General features: G+C 44.0%; 1 protein-coding gene across 5 annotated transcripts; it reads right to left on the bottom strand.

The window, feature by feature from the left end:
- Nucleotides 1-471: 471 nt before the first annotated feature.
- On the bottom strand, nt 472-25453 carry LOC122400735 (ras-responsive element-binding protein 1). 5 transcript variants are annotated; one of them, XR_006259385.1, is made up of 5 exons: nt 24774-25453; nt 10143-10213; nt 5127-9494; nt 1493-5002; nt 472-917 (listed from the first exon to the last, which is right to left on the bottom strand). XR_006259385.1 is itself a non-coding variant. In XM_043402350.1 (4 exons), exons 1-4 carry the CDS (start codon nt 24790-24792, stop codon nt 4436-4438), a joined length of 5025 nt encoding a protein of 1674 aa, XP_043258285.1. In that variant the 5' UTR covers nt 24793-25453; the 3' UTR covers nt 472-4435. The 5 variants fall into 5 exon arrangements, 2 of the variants coding, with proteins under 2 accessions (XP_043258285.1, XP_043258286.1); XR_006259384.1 differs by having other exon boundaries at nt 472-1594; nt 1679-5002; XR_006259386.1 differs by having other exon boundaries at nt 472-1594; nt 2109-5002.
- Between the last annotated feature and the right edge of the window lie 343 nt (nt 25454-25796).

Below are 25796 nucleotides of genomic sequence, written 5' to 3'. Positions count from 1 at the left end.
GGTTTTATCCCTTGACAATATATGTCTCACCGAGCGACTTGGAAAGAGGAAGTGCAAAGATTTAAGAGAAAAAAAAAAAAAACATTAAGAATAAATAAATATAAGCAAGTCTTTCTTATATCGGCATTCGACGCTATTCTGTCGATAGCGTTTTAAAGTAGAGCGCAGATTAGTGAAATGTGTAATATTTACATGTACATAGCGATGCACGCTTGGTTGCTCCTAATAATTTATTATTTTAATTGACATTATTTACTGGACGTTACTATTAGTGAAATATTATAGTATTTGACGGGTAATAAAATTGTGGAAATGGGCTCTTTGCGCATTCATTATTACCTCTCCCTTGTTTCCATTTTTTTTTATTTGCAACGAGGAAAAGTATCGTACTCGCAAAAAGAAACCTGAATTAACTGTGAATTTGATTATTTAGGTTACTATAAAAAGATTTCAAATCTGGGTTCTCTCCTGTATTCGTCTCTGTTAATTATTATTAGTATTTAAAATTCTCTTTAATTATTTATAACGTACATGTTAATCATCGAGAATCTGAAAGAACGACGCAATGAAAAAACGAATCGTCGGTTTGTCGTTTTGATATCGTATATTCTTATTCATAGGCAAAGTTTAAACAAGGATACAACATAATCATGTACACGTGCGCTACAATAATTACTCCATAGCTTAAATTCTCTTAATTCGAATCAAGAAAAACGTCACTCCAAAGATTCAAACGTATTCGCCGTTTTAATAAATAGATTTTTATCGTTTACATACTTTATACGTTCTTTACGCAGACTTCGCCGACACGTTGCGGCGCATCGACGTTAAGCAAGGCCTGAAACAGCGTTTCCTGTTTGTTTCTGTACATCGACGTCGATTAAATACATTCCCGCCAAAAATCTGTTCGACCGTAACTGAAAATTACAGCATCAAGAAAAAGATTAGCAGCTAACTTTGGCAGCGAGAAATTTGAAATTCTGAAATAGAACTGAGAGACCGAAGTACTCTCGAATCGGTGGATTTGTCGATTAGGTACATCAGACAGCCTAACCTAAACCTAAAATCGAAGGTGGCTCTTGAATAGATATTTACGTACAAAATACTTCTTGGCGAATTTTAATGTTCTTAAGTATGCGGTATGGATAACGTTAAAGATAGGATTAGGTTTAGGTTGGGCTAATTTTTCTCTCGTCAGGCATGACATTTTGGTCGACGATTTTTTATTTGTTTCTTTAAAATGATCGAGATTAGCCTGATGTTTTTAATAATTTTTTTGTTATATAAGTTAACAAGACCAAATAGAAAAAGAAAGTTTCTATAAACTTATGTCCACGTGTATAATTTTAACATTTATTATGATTATCTATATTTTTTCAATATAGCATTTTTGGGCATAAGTTCAGAGGAACGTTTTTCATCCATGTGGTCTCAGCTGCACGTAGTATAATTTTAATCCCGATCTTTTTGGAAAACTCATCGACAAGCTTACCCTCGATTTAAATCAGCAACTAAATTTCCGTCAGAAAATTGCAAATAAAACAAGATCGTTCGAGCGATGAAATTTCTGCTCTCCCTTTAAATAAGCTTCGTACTAGAACAAAGAAACGCCGATTCAGTGCAAAATTACGAGGGGTGTCTTCCGTGAAACATACAAAAAGAACAAAAGCTAATTTACGTTTTGATTTTCGTAATGTTTGTTTCGTATTACAAGTCGTTTCGATACTTCGTTAATAAATACACAGTCGAAATGATAACGAAAGTAAATATACAAATTTTTGTGGGGTCTATCACCGATATCTTAAGTTTCGAGCTCGATCATTCCGACTTTTCATACTTGCAGTATGTCCTATATTTACACGTGGTAGGGTTCACATAAATCGTGTGCAACGTAAATTTTTTTCACTATACACGTTCATGCTTCGATCGAAACAATCGTCGAATCGCCTCGTTTGTGACCCTGAAACGCTCTTAACCTTAAAATTACGGGTGCGATTACCCCGCTCGTTTGCGAAATGGATTCGGCCTTGGAGTTCGATGCGTCGCGAATCCCTATCATTGATTGAATCGATGACGCGGAAAAAGTGTCATTCTTTATGTATACATACAACGTGCAACGAATTTGTCGTAGATTCGATGCCCACGGTTCCTGTCGACGTTCAACTAAATGTCTACGCAGTTTATTTCGTAATAAATATACCGCGCGATACGTGTGTAAAACAACATCGAGAAGGAACCTAAAATACTCTAAAGTCGCGTCGTATTCGTAGCGAGACGCGTTTAAAGCGAAACGGAAAGCACCCCGAGCGAACTTTTCAACGGCTCGACTTTTTGACGAGCGCACGTCGATTCATACGCAGCCGCTCTCGCTAGAAAAGAATAAATACAGTGAGCATAAAAGAGAGACAAAGGGAGGGAAACGGACGAAGAAAACAGAAGGAAGTAACACTTGCGCACGCGCGTGAATGTAGGTGTGTGTTATGTGTGATGCAACAGGGATTGACGGTGGTGAACGACGAAAAGCACGGAAAGAAAAAGTGGAGTAGAGGGATAGGAAAAGGAGAAAGTATGACAATTAGGAGATACAAATCTTTATCGGTCGGTTCGATTTGCGTTCGAGCGTCCCGAGATATCGAAATAAACGCTACGGCGATCGAACCGTAACCGACTATTTGGTATAATTGCATTTAAATATAGTTTCATTCTGAGAGAACTCATTAACATGGACTATGCACGACGCGAAACATAGACCTACCAAGAGTGTTTAATTAGGCTATCTATATACAAGTAATCTTTACGCGACGGAATAGAAATCGATTATTACATATGTATATATTTATATATATCATGATAAACTTTTCTATATTGCTCTACTTTACGAATTATCGTCGACCGTGTTTTCGATTTGCACAATAACGACCGAGAGAACGAACGCGACTGTACCAATCGAGTCGACGGAGACTCGATCGATAATCGATTCGTCGCTTTTTCGATTCTTTCGGCGACTTTGTTTCACGTATCGAGACTTCGTTCCCCATGTTCGACAATCAATAAGGGGGGAGGGGAAAAGTTTTCCTCGTTGCGCGCTGCGAATTCCCGGCTCTAAGTACGTGACAAACAATAAATAGAAGTACGTATATGGCTAACTTAATTCGTTGTGTAAAATGTATCTTTGGATTTCAGTACGGCCCGGTCTGTAAAGGTAGGGCGTCCACGTTCGAATACCGACGCTCTCCTTGCCATCTCGACACACAGGCACATTCATCCTCCTTTGCTTATGGTCATCTCCGTATTGGCAAGGCTATCATGTTCTTTCGGCGTACGACGCCGACCCTTATAGTTACTAGAAACGTGTACTTCACACGTGCATGGATATATATATGTACATAATACAGAGTAGAGAGAAAGAGAGAGAAATACACGCGAGTACACACCACTCGCGTTTTGAAACGCGCGCGATTCGAAAGAAACAAGAAACTGTAGGCACATTACCAACGGGGAAAGTAGGAGCAGCGACCATGCAATCGCTGGCTACACAGTTAAGCTGTAAAGGGTAAAGTGGCGCTGCACCTTCGAAATCGATACATGTTCCTCCCGACTCGTTCACGCATCCACGCGGAAACCCGGTGAAACCTTTTTGAGATCGACGAAACCATCGTTGAACCGTCGAGACTCGCTAAATATACGCAAAAGCGAAATTTTGTTTTTAATTCGAAATGTTTTTCATTTTGATCGACACTGCAATTTTTATCTTCGTTTAAAAATACCATCAGAAGCTCTTTCCTGAGAGAAAAGAAAGAAAGTTTATAGAATAAAGCGACGGAAAACGGTATTACTTCTAATTGATAATAAACACGGTAAAAAACCAATAAAACCGAACAACAGTTGGACATTGTTTTCTCTCAGAATTGAAGATTTTTTTCACAAGATGATACCTTTACCGTTAGACTGTCGATCGAGTGCAACAATAAAAAGAATATGAAACATCCATCGAATAGTCTTTCGTTTTGTCGTCTCAACGAATTCAGCAACGAATCATTTCAGAGTCTTTTACAAATACATGACTCCACGTCTTTGGTTGCGGACCCGATCCTATCGCCAGACTGACTGCACGCAGTAAAAAGTTACCACGATAGCTGTTTAGTGCAGCTAACTCAGTAACTGCTTCTACGTAGCGAACATCTTCAGCATCCAACCATCACGGACGGTCTCCCGTACGAACTGTAATCGTTGTACAAGCCCCGGTAACGAAAGGATTGAAGCAGACGCGTCAAAGTCCCGCGTATCGTGTACCTTTTTTTTTTCGTACGCCTAAGAACACTAACATTCCCACGAAGATCAACTCAGTCAACCAGTCGACTTCGCCTAGCACGAGGAGGGGGAGGAACCTAAGGCACGGTCGTGAAATGTCCAGGGTCAGCGGGCGAAGGGGGCTTCATTCGTGGCTGCGTTTTACTCCCAGCAATTTGGCAGCGTCGTCGGCCGACGCTTGGAGCACCCGGTCGATGAAGTTCTTGTCCCTTATTCCTAGGAGGTTAGAGATCAAATCGTCCGCGCTCTCGCTGGCGTCGGGGTTCGCGTTCTGCGGGATGCCTGCCAGCTTCCCTGTCAGGGTAGTCAGCTTCTCGTACGGATTGAATCTCATCAGTCCGCTGGGCGCCGCGTCGCCAGTGGCTACAGGCGCGACCGTGGGCAACGAGATTCTGTCCTGGATCCTGGGATTCCCGGAGTTCGCCGCCACCAGGATCGGCGGCTGTTGTTGGCTCCGTGGCGTGATAGGCGGCGGCTGCGTGGGCGAGTTCTCCTCGTCGCCGCTGGTGCCCACGTACATCGACGAGTCGATGGACTCGTGCTTCTTTCGGTGTCGCAACATGCTGTGCTTCAGGGTGAACCTACGGCCGCAGATGTCGCAGGAGAACGGTCGTTCGCCCGTGTGCGTCCTCATGTGTCGACGCAGATCCTCCGCGGACCAGAACCGCCTCATGCAGAACGCGCATACCACCTGGAAATGTTGGAAGAGCCAACCTTTTAGTTGATGCGAGGATCCTTCGTTAATGAGATCTATTACAGAACACAAGTAGTCCACTTGAAGACGTGCAACGAGGAGACAGCAACCAAGACCTTACCTTTCTGTTACTATAGTCCGGGAAACGTCCCCGTTTCTCTTCGCCGTCGCTGGGATGATGGGGTGGCGGCTGATGCTGTTGCTGCTGGTCCTCGGCCGTGTCGATGTCCATGTCCAGGGCGCCCTTCGCCACCAGCATCTCGTACGATCGTTTGTGATTCATCTTGATGTGCTCCAGACAGTCCTGCCTCTCGGCGAAACCGCAGTCGCACAGGTGACACTTGAAAGGGACGTCGCTGGGACCCGGCGACGATCTCGGTGACGGTCTCCTGGACCTGGGCGTGTCGTTGGTAGACGGCGAGGTGTTCACGGTCGTCTTGGGCAGCTCCGGTACGGACGAGGTCTCCATGCTCTCGGACACGCTCGACGATTGGCTGTCGTAGTCGGTCTGCTCGTTCTGCTTGGTGCATTCCTGCGGGCTGTTCTGCGGTTCGCTGGACGGCGTGTCGGACCTACACTTCGTCTTGCGCGCGTGCTTGGTCGAACGGTGTTTCTTCAGGTTCCCCAGGGTGGAGAACGTGGAGCTGGGGCACTGGTTGCACTTGTATGGCCTCTCGGGCACGTTTCTCATGGAGAAAGAGTTGTTGTTGCCGATCACTGCCTGGCTTTCCGGCGACGACGAGTTCCTGGACCTGCGGATCTTGTTCGGGTTCGCCTTGTGATGCTTCCTGAGCAGATGGCGATCGCAGTTCGATTTCGTGGTGAACAGGAGCGAGCAATGGATGCACTGGTAGGGCTTCTGTCCCGTGTGCGTCAGAATGTGTCGCCTCAGGGAGGACGTCCACGGGAACGGTCGCTGACAGTACGGGCAGATCACGCGGTTCGGCGCCATCGAGTACGCGGACTTCTTCTTCTTCTTCTTCTTCTTTTTCTTCTTCTTCTTCGACGAGGCGGTGGCGACGGAGTTCAGCGAGTTCACCGAGTCGGACTTCTCGTCGCTACCGGAGTTGTTGCAGTCGCTGTTCGACGCGACCAGGCCCTCCTCGTCGCTCAGGTATTGCGGCTGGAACTGCTGGTACTGTTGCGACGCGTTGTCCAGGAGCTCGGAGACGCTCGCCAGGTCCGTCGTCCCGTCCTCCATCTTCTCTTGCTTCTCCTCGTCCGGGTCCGACTTGAACACGCGATCGCCTGCATTGTCGCTCATCGCGTCCTCTGGTTCCGCTGCTTTCTCCGTGTCGGAGGTCTTTGCCTCGTCGGCGTTGTCACTGTGAGCGGACTCGGTGTTGGACGATTCCGAGTCAGCTTTCGAGGGCTCCTCGACCTCCTCCTTCACGGTGGCCATCTCCTTCGTGGAGTCTGCCTCCAGCTGTCCTCTCAGCAGGCTCGTGCACTTCTTCTGCTCCTGAGATTCCTGGGCGTCCTTCTCCTGCGGGTCCTCGTCGATCACCAGCTCCTCCTCGGAGTCCTCCTCGACCTTGTTGGCCTTCAACTGCTGCGCCAGGATGGCGTACTTCACCTGGTCCGAGATTGGATGCTTCGCGTACTCGGAGCTCGCCGGTTGCTCCGCTTTCGGTAGGATGTTTGGGTACGGTTGCGTGGCTTGCGTTGTCGCGAGATTCTGCAGCAATGTCGGGTTGTTCGAGGGTGGCCTGCCTCTGGTCGAGTGACCGCCCCTGGGTCTCTGGCTCCAGTACTGAGGATGTTGTTGCTTGATGTGTCGCTCCATGTTGCTCCTCAGGGTGAATCTGGCCGAGCAGTGCTCGCAGGTGAACGGCCTCTCCGTCCTGTATCGTCGCTGTTTCTGCTTGGGCATCAGCACGCCGTTCTTGATCACCATCTTCACGGAGTTCGCGGACGGTATGTGGTTGTCGGGCTTCTCGCGGCTGGACAACGCTTTGCTGGCTATCTTGGCGGAGATCAGCTTCGCATAGTCGTTCTGCTCGGTGGCCTGAGCGTTCATGTCTCTGCTGGGCGGGAAAGCCGGGAATCCGGTACCACCGATGGACGGCGGTTCCACCAGAGTGCCGCCGCTGGTTAACTGCAGGCCTCTGACCAGCTCCTTCTGCAGCCTCTCCTTCATCGAGAAGTCCTGCCCGAACACGTGAGGATTGAACAGGTACGGCGGCAGAATACCGGCGCCCACGCCGCCGGGGAATGTTCCGAAGTTTCTGTAGATGAGGTGCGCATTCGCGTACAGCGCCTCCAAAGATGGCGGCTGTGAGGTGCCCTGTCCAGCCTTCAGGAGCGCCTCGGTGAGCAACAGCTGGCTGGTGGCGTTGTACAGTTCCTTCTGGTTCTTTCCGTAGTGCTCGTGCGACGCGACGAACTCGTTGTCCTCCTTGTCCTTCGACTTCTTGCTGAGATCCAGTACGTCCATCGACAGGTCCAACGGCCCGTCCTCGCCGACGTTCTCCGACGCGTTCAGACCCTTCTTCAAGTTCATCGGACTAGCTTGTATTCTTTGGTGCGAATCTGATTTGGTATCACTGACTAGAGACACGCTGCCTTCCGATGACCTTGACTCGAGATCCTCGTCGAGCTTCGTGTAGTCCGTTTTGCCGTCCTGCGTCGGCTTCCGGTCGGCCGGGTTCCGTTGCGTCAGCTCGATCGGTTGCGCGGGCCTCGGGAACGCCTCCGTCTTTTCGTAATAGTTCGCGTTGTGCAGCTTCGCCTCCTCTATTATCCTGATCTCGCCACGGCTCTCCATAGGCACCGACGGATAGTGCAGCTGCGTTTGATGCTGCAGCTCGTCACGGTCGCTCGGGTACACCAAGCTCTTTCGCACGTCGTCCTTGATCACCCTGGGCGAGCTCCTCTCGACGCTCTCGTTCGTGGAGTTCTCGTTCGGATGGTATATCAGCACGCTCTTTATGTCCTCCCTCGTCAGTTTACCGTGGCTGTTTCGAACGTGGCGCTCGCAGTTCGCCTTGGTGGTGAACGCGTAGTTGCACAACGAGCATTCGTACGGCCTGTCGCCGTTGTGCGACCTCAGATGCTTCACCAGGGTAGCCTTGTCGGTGCTGGTGTACGAGCACATGTTGCAGGGATACGGCATCCCGGGGCCCACGCCCATGTGCGCTCGGTTGTGGCCCTTCAGCGCCCTCAGGTTCGGGAATATCGCGGTGCACAGCCTGCACGGGAACTCGCCCTTCATCTTCATCTTCCTGAACTCGGCGGCGAACGCATCCTGTGCCTCCTCCTCGTGGTACTCCGACGAGAACGTGCCCGAAGAGCCGGACGAGCCGACACTGGGGTTGAATTTCATATTGTTCTCCGGTGTGCTGGCATCGGATCGTGGAAAGTTTTGCAGTATAGGACCAGACGTGACCGATATGATGCTCTGGATGTCGGCCAGGTCTTTGCCCTCTTTGGCCTCGGTGAGGGCGGCCTTGTTCTGGAGGTCCAGTCCTGCGAAGAAGTCGTCCCTCCTGGACTGGTTGTCGCTGATCGGTCTCGACTGCGGGTTCGCGGTCCCGCAGTCGGTCTCGTGGGCGTCCAGGGCTGATCTGCACGGAAACGCTCTCAAACACTTGGAGCACTGGAACTTTGCTACCTCACCAGAAGCTGGTCGGTGCAAGGACTGCTCGCAAACCGCCCTGGCGATCGTCGGGAACTTGTCCGACGAGAAATCCACGAAGGTCAGATCGTTGAATCCCACCACGGAGTTCCTCAGGTTCCTCGCGGTGCTCCCTATCGAGTGCTCCGCGAAGTGGTTCATGAAACGGTGCAGGTTCAGCACCCGATGGTTCTTGAACGACCGGTTGCAGGCGTCGCATTTTGCGGGGAACTCCGGATGATTGCATTCCAAATGAGCTTCGAGGAGGGCGCTGGTGGCAAAGTCCTGTCTACCGCACACCGGGCAATTGTACACGTTCTGACTGTCGTCCGGACGCGATTTCATCTCCGTCCTCGAGTCGTTCAACAGTATCTTGTGCCTCTTCTGACCCTCGTTGTCGCTCAGATAGTCCGTGCACTTCCGTTTGCCCGTCAGGCTCGGCGACTTTTCTTGCCTGTCGATGAAGTCCGGCGAGTTCCTCTTCGCAATCTCGTTGTTGTTGTACTCCTCGATGTGTCTCTGTTTCGATGGTTTCTCGGAGTCGCTGCTGCCCTCGGAGTCCGTGCAACTATGCGGCGACGCGGTGCAGTGCGCGGTCCTCAGGTGTCTGTTCATGTTCCCGTTCGTCGTGAACGCCATCTCGCAGTACTTGCACTTGAACGGACGCTCACCGGAGTGCACCAGCACGTGCCTGTCCAACGAGCTCGCCGAGCTTAGCACCTTGTTGCATACCCCGCAACAGTAATCGTCCTCGCCGCTGCAGTCGGTGCTGCGCGGCGAATTGTGCCCGCGCAGGTGGTTCGTCAGCTCCCGCGAGCTGGGCAGCACCGTAGGGCACGCGGGGCACGGATGAGCGCTCTCTGGTAACTCCACCTGAAAATCAGGTTAGGAGTGAGTTTAACAACCCTGCGTGTCAACTATTAACCCTTTCGATACTAACTGTAGTCGTATATTGTTAAAAAATTTGTTTAATTTGACTGTTTCGACGTGCGTTTATTTCTCGCTTTCTATATTTTGGTACGATACGAGTTGCACTAGAAGACAATGATTTACTTAAGTATTACATTTCTGGAAGCTCGACGTATCGAAAGAGTTGAGGGGTTATTCTAGTCTGGATTTCCTTATGGGTTTTTGGAAAATTTTGTTAAATGCGTAATACAAAATTTGTATACTATCAAGTTTTATGTTAATTATTATTATCAAGCATTGAAAGAGAGTTTGAGATTTAAGGCTTTCGTGGCTTTGACCTCGAGTATTGGAAGAGAGTTATTGAATTATATAAAAATTAACGAGGTTGCAAGGTTTGAAGGTTATGGAAGATTTTATTTCGAGATAATTCTCCGAGTCCGTCGCGGTCGGCCATGTTTGAAGGCGAGTTCAACGATCCGACCGGACACACTCTCTTATCGGTGTTCAAACTATTGATCTTTGAGGTCCAACGGTTCGTAGTGTCGAATTCAGAGGGTAATTATAAACGAAGTATGTTTGTAAATGATTATGAAAGACGATGTAATAACTTACGCTCGATAGTGGCGATGCAGCATCCGCTTGCGTCTCGTTGTGTCCCTGATCGGGATCACTCTTAACAGTAACTGAAACAAAGAGAAACATTTGACGTTAAAAAGAGGAAGAGACGTTATCAAGAATTCTGTACGATGAAGCTAGCAACGCAATATCGTGAGAATACAATTCAGAATAGAATCACTCGAGCGAAGTTAGGCTTTTGTCGCGTCCACTGTGAATTTCGCTAGACTTTCCTAAAATAATTCTAAACGTTACGCGTTTCCTTCTCGAGTTTGGTAACCGATGTTACGTTTAATAGGAGTTCACAGACAACGCGATGGATCCACTGCGATTTTAATAATAAAAAAATTTCAATTACAAACTCGTTCGCGAGGAATTCGTGGAGATTTACAGCGTTTCCCATCGCCGTTAGCCGTTCGTATCGACCGATAATGGCGTATTGTTTGTAAATTTTTTTAATTGGTCGTAATAAGCGTCGGACACGATCGTGTCGCGGAGATCCTGACGTATTCCGGAAGCTGACGACCGCAAAGAACGACGCCGTGCTGGGACAATGACACTTATCAGCAACGTCCTGACCGCAATCGTCCTTATTTACGCGCCTTTGGAAACCGACTCCAAGGATCCTGCAGCCGACGCTGGAGCACGCTTCCGAGAAAGATACGGGGACGAAAATAAAGTTGGGAGAAAAAGAAGTCGATCCGCGATTATGGCGAGATAACGCTCGCGATCGACGTTGCCTCGGTACTACTCGACGGAACATAACTTGGTGCATTATTTGATAGACTAGCTTTTGTCCGCGGCTTCGCTCGCACAGGAAACCGTTTAGTTCCCTCGGAAATAGATATTGTTGCTCCATAAAACCTTCTAAGCCCCCATTCGACTCTATAGAGTTTTAATTTTATGTCATGTCGCCATCTTACATTTAAAAATTGATACCGTTTTCGTAATTAACGTCTCAAAAGATCTTCATAACGACACCCATACCGATATTTAAGCGAATTTACACCATTGCAACGGTTTAGTAATAAGATAATAATTACGTATTTATACAGGGTGTCTCACCCGATTTTGACATCTTCATTTTCTCGCTATTGTTACTCGTAACAAAAAATGTTTCAGCGGAGGCTTGAATGGTATCGAGTGGAGCATATTCTGATGTTATTAGTTTTTTCGTGAGTGGACGCGTAAAAGTCATATAAAGGTCAACTTTGTTTTTTTAAATGGAACGAGGTATTTTTTAATACATCGATCGATTCAGCTGGACAATCGTTATAAAAAAGTACTAACTATGTAACGTCGAAAAATTAGTAGTTCAGGAGATATTTCAATTTAAATAATTCTAAAACACCATTACTGTTGTACTAAGACGTTAACGTTTATTTAGTAGTTACTATCCAAATAAAAACTAACTATTCTTATAATTAAATAGCTTTTTTTATAGCATAAGGCTATTTCATAAAAATTTTATTGTATTTCATTTTAAGATATCACTACATATAGTCAATTTTTACTATCCAATTAAAAATTACATACATCTATTAGTAATTTTCATTGGATATATGAAAATTATTCTTATTATTATATAACTTCTTTTTATACCATAAGTCTATTTCATATGAATTTCATTGTATTTCATTTTAAGATATCACTATAGTCAATTTTCACTATCCAATTAAAAACTAACTATTCTTGTTATTAAATAACTTTTTTTATATAGCTTAAGTAATGACATGTGATGTAAATGGTCGTTACGTTGAACTATTCCTGTAAATAAACGCTAACGTCTTAGTAGAACAGTAATGGTGTTTTAAAATTATTTAAATTGAAATATCTCCTAAACTACTAATTTTTCGACGTTACACAGTTAGTACTTTTTTATAACGATTGTCCAGCTGAATCGATTGATGTATTAAAAAATACCTCGTTCCATTTAAAAAAACAAAGTTGACCTTTATATGACCTTTACGCGTCCACTTACGAAAAAACTAATAACATCAGAATATGCTCCACTCGATACCATTCAAGCCTCCGCTGAAACATTTTTAGTTACGAGTAACAATAGCGAGAAAATGAAGATGTCAAAATCGGGTGAGACACCCTGTATGTTAAATTTGAAGTTTCTAGATCCATTTACGGAAATAAGGCAACTTTAATGCGAAATAAGTGTATCAATGAGCATTCAGACCAAGTATCAGGTAAATCCGACCATGAACAAAATATATCCCATACAAACGTTGCATCCCCTTTTCACCCCTTCAGATGTTGAATTTTTTTAAAATGCCGAAATAGGTGTTTGATTAATTATGTCAAAGAGCATTAAGACCAAGTTTCAAGTAATTCCGACCACAAATAAAATATTCCTTATACAGACGTTGCAACCCCTTTCCACCCCCTTAGAGGTTGAATTTCAGAATATCCTTTCTTATTTCTTGTATACATCATAAAGGAAACCTCTGTGCAAAACTTCAGCTTTTTATGTCCAAGGGCTTAGCCTAGGCGTTGATGAGTCAGTGAGTCAGGCCTTTTATTTTATACATATATATAGATAGATTTATGTGTTTTGCTCAACAAGAATCTTTTATTATGCGACGCCATATTAAGTTGAAATATTATTTACAGCAGATAAGGCGAATTCTATAATCGTGTTTAATGCATTTTTCGTGATGATGGTCACCGGTGACCCTCACGGCAGTCAACGTGTTAATAGAGAAATGTACAACGTATGTGCTTGATTATTTATCGAACAACCCCTCTAACGAAGGGTAACGATCGACATTCTGTTGCTTTAATATAATTTCAGTCGGTCGACGGTTCAGGTTTGGTCCACGCGTACGCGGCGAATGATTCATTGAAATTGCGACAAGATGGGAAGGAATGAACTCGTATAAACCTGTACGAGCTACCGTGCGACAAACGTACTACCTGCCGGCGGCAGGTGACTTTATTCATGCGCGTAAATCACGCGTACGAAACGGGTTTTCGCCCGCTTGGCTCGAACTTGGCTTGCGGTTTGCGTGCACGTTTAGCGCGCGCATTTGCGCTCCAGTGTGGGAATAAATTCGATACGAGCGATTTACGGGACCCGTGCTCCCCGTAAAACGTTTCGCGATACCGATACCGAGAGGAACGTGATCCTGTGCGCTTTCGAAATCATTAACACGCTGGATCATTTGTCCAAAGCCACCGAACGCTAATCGGGAAACACGAGACGATTACGAACATGTCAACGTATCGAAGAATAAAATGCATATTGCAAATATTAGATAGGGGTGTTCGAGGTCTCGAAAATATCGAGATCGAGACGAGTCCTCGATAGTATCTTGTCAATCGAGAATATCGAGAATCTCGAATATATCGAAGATCTCGAAGATTCAAAGAGTTTAAATAAAATATTAGAGTGTTTTGAAAGTGTTTCGAAGGCTAAACAAAGGATTTCTAAAACGAGAAAGGAGACATTGTAACAAAGTTTGTACGAGTCTCGCAAGAATATATTGGTTTTGTAGAAACAAGAGTTAGTAAAAAAGATGCGCAATGGTTGGACGACAATGATCTTTAAAGTCAGCAATCGTGTCAGCTGACCGTGGAACGTTGATAACGAGATGTTTTGTCTGTTTCCTGCCACGGTTCGATAATACGGATCACATTTGTGATTGTCAATAGAGCTTAATCTAATTTCTTGTCGGATGAAAAGAACGTTCGAGATAACGTCGAAGACGTAAGATCGCGTAAGTGAAAATTCTGTATCTCGGAGGCGGACTGCGTTGAATTCAGCTTTCAGTTAAAAAAAATTCGTGGTATCTGGAGGGAAAAATAACGACACCGAGGGAAAGTACACAGTCGATTACAGGAAATCAATTTTATCTCGGTGAGTGGCGCTCAGCGAGAAAAGAGAGATTTACGAAGGTTCGTGACGACGGTTTCCGTAACGGAGCAAATAAACATTTATCTAGCCGCAAGATATAAAAAACACACTTATCTTCGCAACAGCGTGACTAACCCCGTTTATCGGTATATCAAGAAATTTTACTTTTAAAATATTAATCGAGCGAACGAGAAACACAATTACCGGAAATATTTATTTACATACCGAAACCGGATAAGTTCCGAACGAATAATTTCTTTCGATCGGAAGATACAGGGATTGTCGCGAGACGGAGACTTCGATGCTGGAGGAAGAAATAAAATGTAAGAATCGCATCGATTATGGAATTAAATATTTCACGATCGTCAAGAATAAATTGATATATGTTTATCTTATTGGTTCAATAAATTAGTTTAATGCTCCTCGTTGCATCCGGGAGCTGCATCGTCGATTAAATATTGGATTATTCTCGTCGGAGCCATTCGTAGAAAAGAAAATTGGAAACCGACGCTCTCCGGGGTTTAATTCGCTCGATCTCGGTCGGTTCGTCGCAGTCGAAAGCGCAATTTGCCTATCGATACGTCCAAGTCGAGCCACGCTAGATGGGAGAGAAGAATAGAAATCGGTTTTCGTGGTTCACAGAGCCTCGTAACGATTGGGTCTCTGGCGATCGGCGATCGTTAGAAATGGAAAGCACCTGGATTTCCACTTGTCACGACGGAAGGATCTGTTCCGAATTTCACCGACCGATATTCTCTCGAGTTGGGCGAATTCTATTCAAGAACAACGAATCGCATCTGCAGACCGTTAATTATTATCTATCCATCAATCTTTTAAACCGACGTCTGAACGAACGAAACTCGATGATATTAAATAGATCGATAAATAGTGTTTCTTCGATCGCTATTTTATCGTTGATTCAACACAATTCGGAGAATGATACTTATTGGATCTACGTATTTGTTAGGACGTTGAGGATTTCGCAATTATACTGTCACGTGATTAAGAGTATTCAATAAATTAGATAACTTTTCATTTGTAGCATTAAAATATTAGTTAAATATCCGAATAGTGAACTATTTTAATTGAGATTAATTCGAACAGAAATATTCAAATATTCGTAAGGTCTAAATATAAATCGACTCCCTGATTCGAACATCAATATTCAAATCTTATTGTACAACAAACTACTCAAATAATGCCTAGCTCCAATTCCAATATTAATCTATAAATTCAGAGATATTCGTAAGGTCTAAATATAAATCGATTCTCTGTTTTGAATATCAATATTCAAATCTTATTGTACAACAAACTACTCCAATAATGCCTAGCTCCAATTTCAATATTAATCTATAAATTCAGAGATATTCCTAAGGTGTAAATATAAATTGACTCTCTGTTTTGAATATCAATATTCAAATCTTATTGTACAACAAACTACTCCAATAATGCCTAGCTTCAATTCCAATATTAATCTATAAATTCAGAGATATTCGTAAGGTCTAAATATAAATCGACTCTCTGTTTTGAATATCAATATTCAAATCTTATTGTACAACAAACTACTCCAATAATGCCTAGCTCCAATTTCAATATTAATCTATAAATTCAGAGATATTCCTAAGGTGTAAATATAAATTGACTCTCTGTTTTGAATATCAATATTCAAATCTTATTGTACAACAAACTACTCCAATAATGCCTAGCTTCAATTCCAATATTAATCTATAAATTCAGAGATATTCCTAAGGTGTAAATATAAATTGACTCTCTGTTTTGAATATCAATATTCAAATCTTATTGTACAACAAACTACTCCAATAATGCCTAGCTCCAATTCCAATATTAATCTATAAATTCAGAGATATTCGTAAGGTCTAAATGTAAATCGACTCTCTGTTTCGAATATCAATATTCAAATCTTATTGTACAACAAACTACTCAAATAATGCCTAGCTCCAATTCCAATATTAATCTATAAATTTTGAGATATTCGTAAAGTCTAAATATAAATCTCCCTGTTTTGAATATCAATATTCAAATCTTATTGTACAACAAACTACTCCAATAATGCCTAGCTCCAATTTCAATATTAATCTATAAATTCAGAGATAGTCGTAAGGTCTGAATATAAATCGACTCCCTATTTCGAATATCAATATTCAAATCTTATTGTACAACAAACTACTCCAATAATGCCTAGCTCCAATTCCAATATTAATCTATAAATACTCAAATATTCTACTTTAAATGGTACGGTCCAAATATCGAAATAATTCCAGCCCCAATTCCACTATCGTTGTTCGATAAAATATTCAAATTTCATTTTTGGAGTCGAAATAATAGCTATCTAGCGTCCGCTCCGATTCGAGCATGAACATTGAAGCGTAATTTCGTAGGGTTCGAGTATAGTCCCAGCCCTATTTTCGAGTTCCCGACGCGACGTCGCGAAGGGCCAGACGCCACGCCCTATATCCGCAATGCACCCCCGGAGAGTCGGTGTCGCGGAGGGCCGTGGAAAAGGGAGCAGTGTCAGTTCAGTCCATCGAGGGCGTACATGCGCACTTCCGTTGACCCGCGCCTCCTACGAATCATAGGATGCTGCGCTGAACCATTGGTGGGGGAGATGCTCGCCATTGGTCGCCTCTCATCTGTCCGAGCTTTTATCTCGTTTCCCTCTCCTCTACTCCCGCTCCGTTCCCCCTACGGTGCTCCGTAACCTCCCCACTCTCGCGCTCATATCGCTGTCTCTTTCCCACGATTCGCCTTATCGGCCCCCTCACTCGCTCCACCGCCTCTACGTTCCCTCCGTCTCTTTTCTAGCGTTCCCTTATCTTTCGAGTTTATTACTACGAACGTCACGAATGCGTTTCCGTGGAACCTGAAATTCTGACATTTTGGCAGACACTAACTCATCTTTGCAAATCGTAACAGCGAAAAAAAAAAATTTCCACCAAGTAAATATTGCCTGCAGCGCTCGACTGTTCATACTATTGCTGATAGCATTTTTTCGGTTGCAGAATAATTTTTTTCCCAGCAGGATTAATGGTTCTAGGAAGATTGTTTTGGGATAAGACTGCTCCTAATCCTTCGTTTTTAAACTGAAAATATCGTTTCTCAAATTTGACGAATGCGAGCTGTGCTTAATGGATGACAGTAAATTGACACACAGACAGAAACGCACCCACGCGAACGATCGTGTCCCTTTCTCCCTGCACTCGCGCTTCCCACTCCCCCTTGTTTACACGTACCCTTCGTTTCTCTCCACATTTTCACCTTCTCCTCCTCTACCCTTTTCCCCTATCTCATCCCCCACCAGCTTCCGTCCGTCCATCTTTCTCCATCGCTGCGGCCCTCTCCGCGTTCGACCGAGTCCTCCTCCGTCTCTCTCTCTCTTTCTCTCTCTGCTCCAGTCATCTCTGGCTCTGTTCCGTTCTCTCCCTCCCCCGTCCCGCTCTCCCTTTCATCCCCGCTCTCTCCACGCTCGGATACACCCACGCAGCACGCAGGAGAAGCAAAGATGGCGGTCGGTTAGTGTGTTTCGAGAGTCGTAGCCCTGACAACCTTGGACCTACCCACCCGTGACACCCTGGCCACCCTCTCTGGTGCTCGGGTGGTGACCACCGGTGACACACGCTTTGCTTTTTTCCCTTTTCTTTTTTTGCTCCGTCTCTTTCCGGCCGCTAACTCGACGCCGTAGATAAGAATTCCTGGTGGAAAATGCACGGTCCCTCGCGTCGATCATTACAGATTCGACCGGTGGAGGAGAAATAATTACGGGGGAGCGTTGCTTAACGCGTATCGATCGCCTCGATTGTCCATCAATTCTTTTTCTGATTACGCAATCACACGAGGGACATGTACGTTTCTTTACACGGAATTATTTAACTTCCAATTGGCATATAAATCTTTCACTGTCCGATCTCTCAGCGGCGTATCCAATAGCGTAGTGATCTGACCCATATACAGGTCATGGACAGTGAACGTGTTGAAGTTCGAAGATTGGAAATTAGACGTATTATATTTTTTTTCTTTTAATTCTTAGATTAAAATTCGTTTAAAAAAAAGTCTAATTTTCCAGGAAGTTTCCGATATCGATGCAAAATATATGATAATTCGAAATTGTGTGCTCCAAGTATCTCGTTGACGTCAATGAATGCTATCTAATGGTATCTCTATCGCCTTTGAAAATAATGCTCGTATTTTCGAAGAGATCGGTTAAAAATTCCAAGCACGTCGAGAGATCTACAAGGATGTGCCCACGCGATCCGAAGATCGATTTAAGAAACGTTAATCGAAGACGTGATATTGTGACATAGATCGTTCGATATCAAAATCATCGGAGTATACATTATTATACGATGCGATTAGGTTTCTAGTAAATCGTCGGATACAAAGTTCAGCTGAGCAAACGGTCGTACGCGTCTGCCAAGAGGCTGATGGAAGATTTAGTTTCGTGATGACGAAGATCGATATCTCTCGATATTGAACATCGTTATACTTTGACCGTCGAAATCTGGTTTCGCGCGCTGAAAATTTATCTGACGAGAATATCGTTGTTCGTTGATCTAAGATTCAGCTTCATAATCTCCGAGATTAGTATCTCGAAGTATGGCTGTATTATCGCTATTGTTATTATACGCCGAAGTATAATCTCGGGGAACACGTGTGTTTGAGAGAAATTTTAAAAGGTTGGAAAACGAAAAGAAATCGAATCAGAGAATAAACTAGGGGAATAATTACCGTGCAAAAGGGTTCACGTTAAGTAAATCGAATTAATCGGTCAGAAAGTTAGTTTTCACGAACGACGAAGAATCAAGGTAAATAAGTTTAATACGAACGACTCGTTACACGAGGACACTGAACCTTCTTTTTTCATTTTGTTCGAGTCGTTCGATCCACCGTTGGAATTGTTTGCTTCCAAAGCAGAGGTCGTTTCTTGTGTTTACACACGACAGATCAGCCTTTTCGGAGAAAGCCTGTCGATCATGCTCCGTCGAGATAATAGCTTGTTTCGAAATCGTTCGAGACGACTTTGTCGCGCTTAGGTCGCTACGTGCTCTACCACATGCGAACAATGTAACTGCCCGAGACGTTCCAGCCAGAAACGGGCAACATTTTGCTCGAACAATGGACGATCGTCCTCAAATTAACCTAAATATCGACGATATATTACGCTTCTCAAAACGAAATTTTTCTCTTCTTTGTTCGAAACGGTAACTGCCAGAACGATAAAGAACTTTAGGAGATTACGATTGCCAGAATTCTTATACATTTTTTTTTAAAATAGAAAGTACTTGAAATCGATACGTTATTTTGTGATACAACGGTAGTTACATCGAACAATTTTTTATTCAAGTTTCAACACCGACTAAAGGAAACGAAAAGACTCGTGGACCACTCTGGCGTAATTATTTAACGATCAACTGCTATAGGAATTCTTATACATTTTTTTTTTAAATAGAAAGTACTTGAAATCGATACGTTATTTTGTGATACAACGGTAGTTACATCGAACAATTTTTTATTCAAGTTTCAACACCGACTAAAGGAAACGAAAAGACTCGTGGACCACTCTGGCGTAATTATTTAACGATCAACTGCTATAGGAATTTTTATACATTTTTTTTTTAAATAGAAAGTACTTGAAATCGATACGTTATTTTGTGATACAACGGTAGTTACATCGAACAATTTTTTATTCAAGTTTGAACACCGACTAAAAGAAACGAAGACTCGTGGACCACTCTGGCGTAATTATTTAACGATCGACTGCTATAGGAATTTTTATCGATCGATTAAAATTGGTAATAAGAGAATACTGATAGCGTAACAACGGTTGAGTATACTCGTAAGAGAAGCTATGGCAGTTGGTACTCTGAAAGCGATAAACAGGAGTGTTGCGTTTCTCACGTTTACAGGGTTATCTTGGGAACTCGAGTTAGGTTCCGTGGGGCAATAAACAGGAATGGAAAATGAAAGGCGGTTTCGTAGGGATCGAAGCCGCGGAAAAATTCTTTCTCAGGCCAGCCAGTGAAACCAGAACGAATTTGTAATTACGACATTCTAATTTTTCCGCGGCCGTTTTCTCTGTTTCGATCGCGAGCCAGCGGAACGACGGAGGATCTCGTTTCCCCTTCGGCGGTAAAACAGTTTCTAAGCTATCGATCGCCATTCTTTTCCTCCCGTTTTCACAACCTCCATCGATCCTTTTCATTTCATTCGTCGCGAGATTAAAATTTATTTTTCATACTATCTATTATTGAAAGTTGATTTTAGCGTAGCTGAGAAGACAGTTTGCAATTAAGAAACGACCGTTTGGGAACCGGAATAAAAAATACTAAAAACACTTGTGAAACTGTATTCTTACCCAGAAACACAAACCACGACTAATATCTTAAATCCTCTAATCGGCGTAATAAACATTTAAATACACTTTTGACCGGAAAAATCATATCGAAAGAACTCTAATGTTTGTAAAATTGCAACTGATTAAATATTTCTCTTATTCGCAGGGTAATTTGAATATCGAGAACGTCTATTCTATCGTTTTATTATTCCTCAGGTTCGCGGAACGAGAAGTTGCGGTCGTCCATCTGTCATTCGTGAAAAATAACTTTTGTCTTTTGGCCATCTGTCGCGCGGTAATCTCAACCATGGCGGCCCAACGCGACCCTGAGGAATCGCTCTAATAAATTTAACAGATTCATGGATGATCGATCCGCCAGGTTGGGCGCTGGAAGATATTACATACGTGTCGACAGCTCGGTGTACCAAGTTTTTCTCGGTGTCTACGATTGGCCGCGTGGTGCAGCTATCCCGCAGTATAACCTGGTGTAAAGGATGTCACGGAAAGAATCCTCGTATACGTGGCCCAACCGAGTGCTTCCGCATGTACCTAGACGCGGTTGTCATACCTACGCTTAGTATAGATCGCTGGGAACACACACTCCCCAACGACACACGTGCAGACCACGCTAAATTCCCTTCGATGGACGTACAGTGTTCAGAAATAACGAAATTCTACGCCACAAACCTCGATAACAGGATTTTACATAAGTTTTTTTTAATAAAAACGACGATCTTTGAGTTTATTTACGGTGGCTGTTGGAATTTTATCAAATTCCAGAGTTTCTTCTTTCTTAAGATTCGTAGGGGTTGCAATTAATTCTACTAAATATTTAATTCCATAATTGCCAGTTTAGTTCTTACTCGTTCGAGGATCGTGCTGTGATAGTTATTTCGTCCACGTTTAGATTCACGAAGGGCGGTTCCCGGAGATTTCGATGCCGGAAGAGGTCATCGAGTCTGTCCTAACTAGACGCCCGTTAATTGGAATGTTTCGTCGAGAGGGAGATCACCCCCGCCACGGGGGTGAGAAAAGGGAGCGGTTGAATTTTGCACGCCACGCCCTGATCCGACTTCCAGGGACCTGCAGCCCCGCTCTGCTCCTGCTCCCCCTCAAGGAAACATAATTTTCTCGGTTATTACTTTTCCAACGAATCCACGTACTCTTAAACCCGTTACCATAAAACCGTTCTCCACTCTGGTAAATTAACTTTTATTTTTTAAAAATAACACGAAAATTTATATTTGTGTCTCCGGAACCACCCATATTCTAATTTACGAATGATCTCGAAATCTTTATTCGGAAATAAAGTTTGCCCAACCCCATTTGGAGGGGAGGCTGACCCAATTTAAATCTAAAAACACGAACCATAACTCACGCGTTATATTCTCTAACCACGTAATAAACACGCAAGCACGTCGAATTAAAAAGACCTCGTGCAACGTCGTTCGAGGATCGGAAATTTCTCCAAAATCGAGAAATTTACAAATCTCTTATCTGTACGCTCCATCGATTATCATTTACAAAAACCAATTAATCCAATTAAATGCAATCGATGGCCCTCTTCACCGTCTCCAATCATTTAATCCTCCGCGAACGCAGATTTTGGGAGACGAAATGGTTCCTATAGAATTTTATGGAACGTCGATTCTCGAGGACCGTTGGTGCTTTGGAGATAAAAGGAGCACGAAAGGTCCTTATCTACGCGGACAAGTGAGTCGATTCTTCAGGATCTCCATTCTTTTTATTCTACAAATTCGTCAAAATCCCTCCTGTCGATTCCCAGACTCATTTTAAATAAAAAAAATTCGCGTTAATTTTATTTTTAATAACAGAAAAGTTACAGATGGGAAAAACGAATCGAAGCTTTTGGTCTTTGTTATAGTCGTTTTGTTGACTGTGTTATGTTTGAATTAGCCGTGGAACAACGTCTGTTTAATTGTTTTGTTTGTCCGTGATCGCGCACGTGTGCGTTTGCGATCGAAAAATGGGAAATTACGAGCAGGTTAATACCGAACGAAATGGTATGGTCGAGCAATATTGAATCGTGGCTATCGAACGACGCCCGAAAAAATCGATACCAGAACTTCCTGGAAACTGGTTCTGTGTAGGATGCTCAATTGCGTCACTCTCGATCCGCGTAATCTCGTTATCTCGTAAGCTTTCGTTCTAGCGGCGTCTCGAAGCGCGAAATTTAGCCGCTGCTTGCGTCGCCATTGCACGCGACCGACCAGCCACATAGTCTGATCGAACGACGATAATCGTGGGTGGATGGTGGGGGGTCATGGGGGACATATTTCTTATCTGGATACAAATTTCCAGCGAGGAATTAAATATAAACAACCGTTTACCCGTTACCCGTAAAACGAAAATGAAAACTTGGAATACGATAATGTGTACTCCAATTCTTGCGTTGGTCCTATTATATGGCAATTATTCGAATTAAATTTTCCCCATCTTTGGGAAATATCGCAATTACGGGGGAAAAATTATACTCCAAATTAACAAAGTTTTTAGAAGAATTCTTAATTTCTATTTGTGGTATACGTGTTCCTGAATTCAGCGAGATAACGAATTTGATTATTAGCTCTGAACGGTGAATCATGAATGTAAAATCCAGACAAGGTCCACGAAGATGAAATTGATAAAAAAAAATGCTGATCAAGAAGAATACAATTACGATTTAAAATAAATTATTCCGTCGATCTAGAAACGACGTGAACTGGATAGAATTTATAACTAGTTGATGAAATTCCAATACGAAGCTAAAGTTAAAAATTTAACTGTCCTCGGTTCTGGGAATCATCTTTAAAATTTAATCAATTCTATTTGGTTTACACAGAAATGAAAGAATTCCAAGATTTCTGGAAGAATTTTGTTTCCCAAAAGATGGCCATCTCATCCTAGAATTCCTGGACTAATCGTTGACGCTGGCGAAAGAATATATTTTGAAAGCTTATCGTTCGATAACAGATACGACATCCACGTAACCGTTTCCTATAATCATGTTTCTAAGTCATGGTCTTTCCAAGTCTCATTTCTTCTATTTCACAAGCATTTGTTTCGATTCGTGCATTGTTTGTATCGATCAGTAAATTAAATTTATTTTTAGATGAGTGAAAGATTTGGAGTACCAAATATTTGTATAACTTGAACTTTACTGATTCGAAATCCCCATTACTGATCGTGGCCTCGCGTAACAAAAATTCCATTGTATTCTTAATGGGCATTAGCATTTTGTGCGTTAATCGAGAAACGCAGGGAGATAAGAGTCGCCGGTGATCGTAATCTCTCCTCTTTGTGCACTCGACTCGTTAGCTATCGAATTTCGACCGTTTCCAAGCATCTTGTCGCCTTCGTATGTTCCCAAGCCTCCGATGAATCAACGTTAACGTCGCGGTTAGGTCGATCAAAAAACAATAGACGCCTCGTTAAAGCTCCCCCGGGGGGAAAGGGAGGGGCGAGGAAGGCAAACGAAACGAAAACAAAACGCTGAAGAGCAGGAAAAAGTTACTTTTTACGATTTAGGGTCTTCCTGACTCGACGCGTCCAACGAAAATATTTTTGCAGTATATAAACATCGCTCTACCACGCGTGGCATATCTTTTTCTCCACGAACCCCTATTTGGCGATCTAACGGAGCTCGTGGTCCCTTTCTCAAAGTCTGAACGGAGACTTCGAGGCAAAGATGGAAGACAAAATCTGCCCGAATTCCACAGATTTATCAAGAACGTAATCACCGAATTTAATTTACGCGAATAATTATGGAGGCATTGGAGCAAACAAGTCGCTATGATTAAAGGGCAGTAAATAATAATTGTTGTAACACTTGTTGTACAGTATCAAATTAAAAAAATAATTTATACAATATTAAAAAATCTGTTTACAATTTTGTAAGATTAATTTCTGGTGCGCAATATGTTTATCCAACGAAGATGGTAGTACCTACAATAATAACAATCTGTTTTATCGTAGGAGTCGATTCTAAATAATTATGGAATATTCTTAAGGGGTCGATCTAAGATATCGAATCTAAGTTGGGAATCTAACATTGCCTTAAAAATACTGCATTTAAACATTGATTTACATTAATTTTCTTCCGTTTGTAAGAAAACCCTGAAGCGACTTTCTAACCTCAAAGGGTCCCACCCCCTCTTTTAGGGTGCCCTACATTTCAGGCCCAATTTTGTCCCATCTTTGGCTAGTCGAAACAGAAACGAAAGAAAAAGAATCGTCAGGGTTAAACGTACGACCGAAAAAAACTCGAAAGACTCGAATATTTCGACAGAAAAGCATCGCCCAAGGAAAAAAGACGGTCATTCGCGGCGATCGCCATTGGCCCGTCACCGAATCCCTTATCGACGATCGTCGTTGCTCGATCACCTGACCGCGAGCGACGGAGAAAGAGACGTACCTTTCGTCGAGTAATCCATGCTTCTCTCGTCAGCGTCGTGATCGACTCATGGAGCCCCAAGGTCGGCCCTGGGCACTCAACATCCAAACAAACGGAGTACGTTGCACTTATCACGAACCTCCGCCATGGCGGGTACGGCCACCAAAAAAAAAAACCGAAGCTAATCCGTCGATATCTCTTTATCGTCACTGCGCTTACGGTCCACAAAACATCCAAACGAGCACGACGCTCTCCGAAGGAGACGGAATATTCACGTGTGGCGGTCGAAACACGGCGAATAGATAATCGCAAGAAGAGAGGCGACGATTTCTTCAGCCCCTAGGGACCGTCGCGCATGATCGCTGGGGGCGCTCGAACGTCTCTGCGCGTCAGCCTCCGTGGCAGTCCCTCGATATCTCGATACTCTGCTCCTCCATAGGGAGGTGGGGGGAGGCGGCACACACCACTGTTCTTCTCCAGTATCGTTTCTCGAACTGAAAAACCCGAGCGGCGCGCGTCACCGTACGCGTCGTTGCGCGGCGAAGGACGACGGACGAGTAAAGGACTCGTCGATTCGAGAACGGGCCGCGGCTACCGGACGAGAGCACCGCGACGCGAGAGTATCATGCACACTGGCACACGGACAGAGCGAGATAGACAATGGCCGCACAGGGAGGGGGGAGACAAGGTCCATGAGAACAGGTCACGACGGGCCGACTCACCGCGGAGAAGTGACACGGCGCTTCTGACAATTTCTCTCAGCCTGCGCCCGAGCCTCATCATCCCTCCCACCTGGTCCCTCTCCGCTCTCGCTCTGTCTCTATCCCTTCAGTCCCCCCTTCCCCTCGCCAGACACCAGTCTCACCGGTGGTTCCGTCCTCCTCCCCTCTATCTCGCCGCCGGTGCTCCTCTAGAGTCGATCGTCCGTCCTCGTTCCACCAATGCCCGTACCGCGTGCGTCCGTCCTTATTTGCTCTCCTCTTGCGGTCATCCCCACCACCGCCGGCTTCTCCCGCCCGTCTCTACGTCGGTGTACGCGCGCGC

This window comes from Colletes gigas, unplaced genomic scaffold (genome assembly GCF_013123115.1).
Source record: "Colletes gigas isolate AHSC1104 unplaced genomic scaffold, ASM1312311v1 Colletes_gigas_Sc00020, whole genome shotgun sequence".
Lineage (NCBI taxonomy): Eukaryota > Metazoa > Arthropoda > Insecta > Hymenoptera > Colletidae > Colletes > Colletes gigas.
This window is presented reverse-complemented; position numbering and strand designations above follow the sequence as displayed.

What these genes read in the sequence shown, in the direction of transcription:
- LOC122400735 (XM_043402350.1), bottom strand. An exon ending in CTGCATCGCCACTATCGAGC is followed by an intron (nt 9,495 to 10,142) that starts GTAAGTTATTAC and finishes CCTGATTTTCAG; the next exon opens with GTGGAGTTACCAGAGAGCGC. An exon ending in CGGACTATAGTAACAGAAAG is followed by an intron (nt 5,003 to 5,126) that starts GTAAGGTCTTGG and finishes CAACATTTCCAG; the next exon opens with GTGGTATGCGCGTTCTGCAT.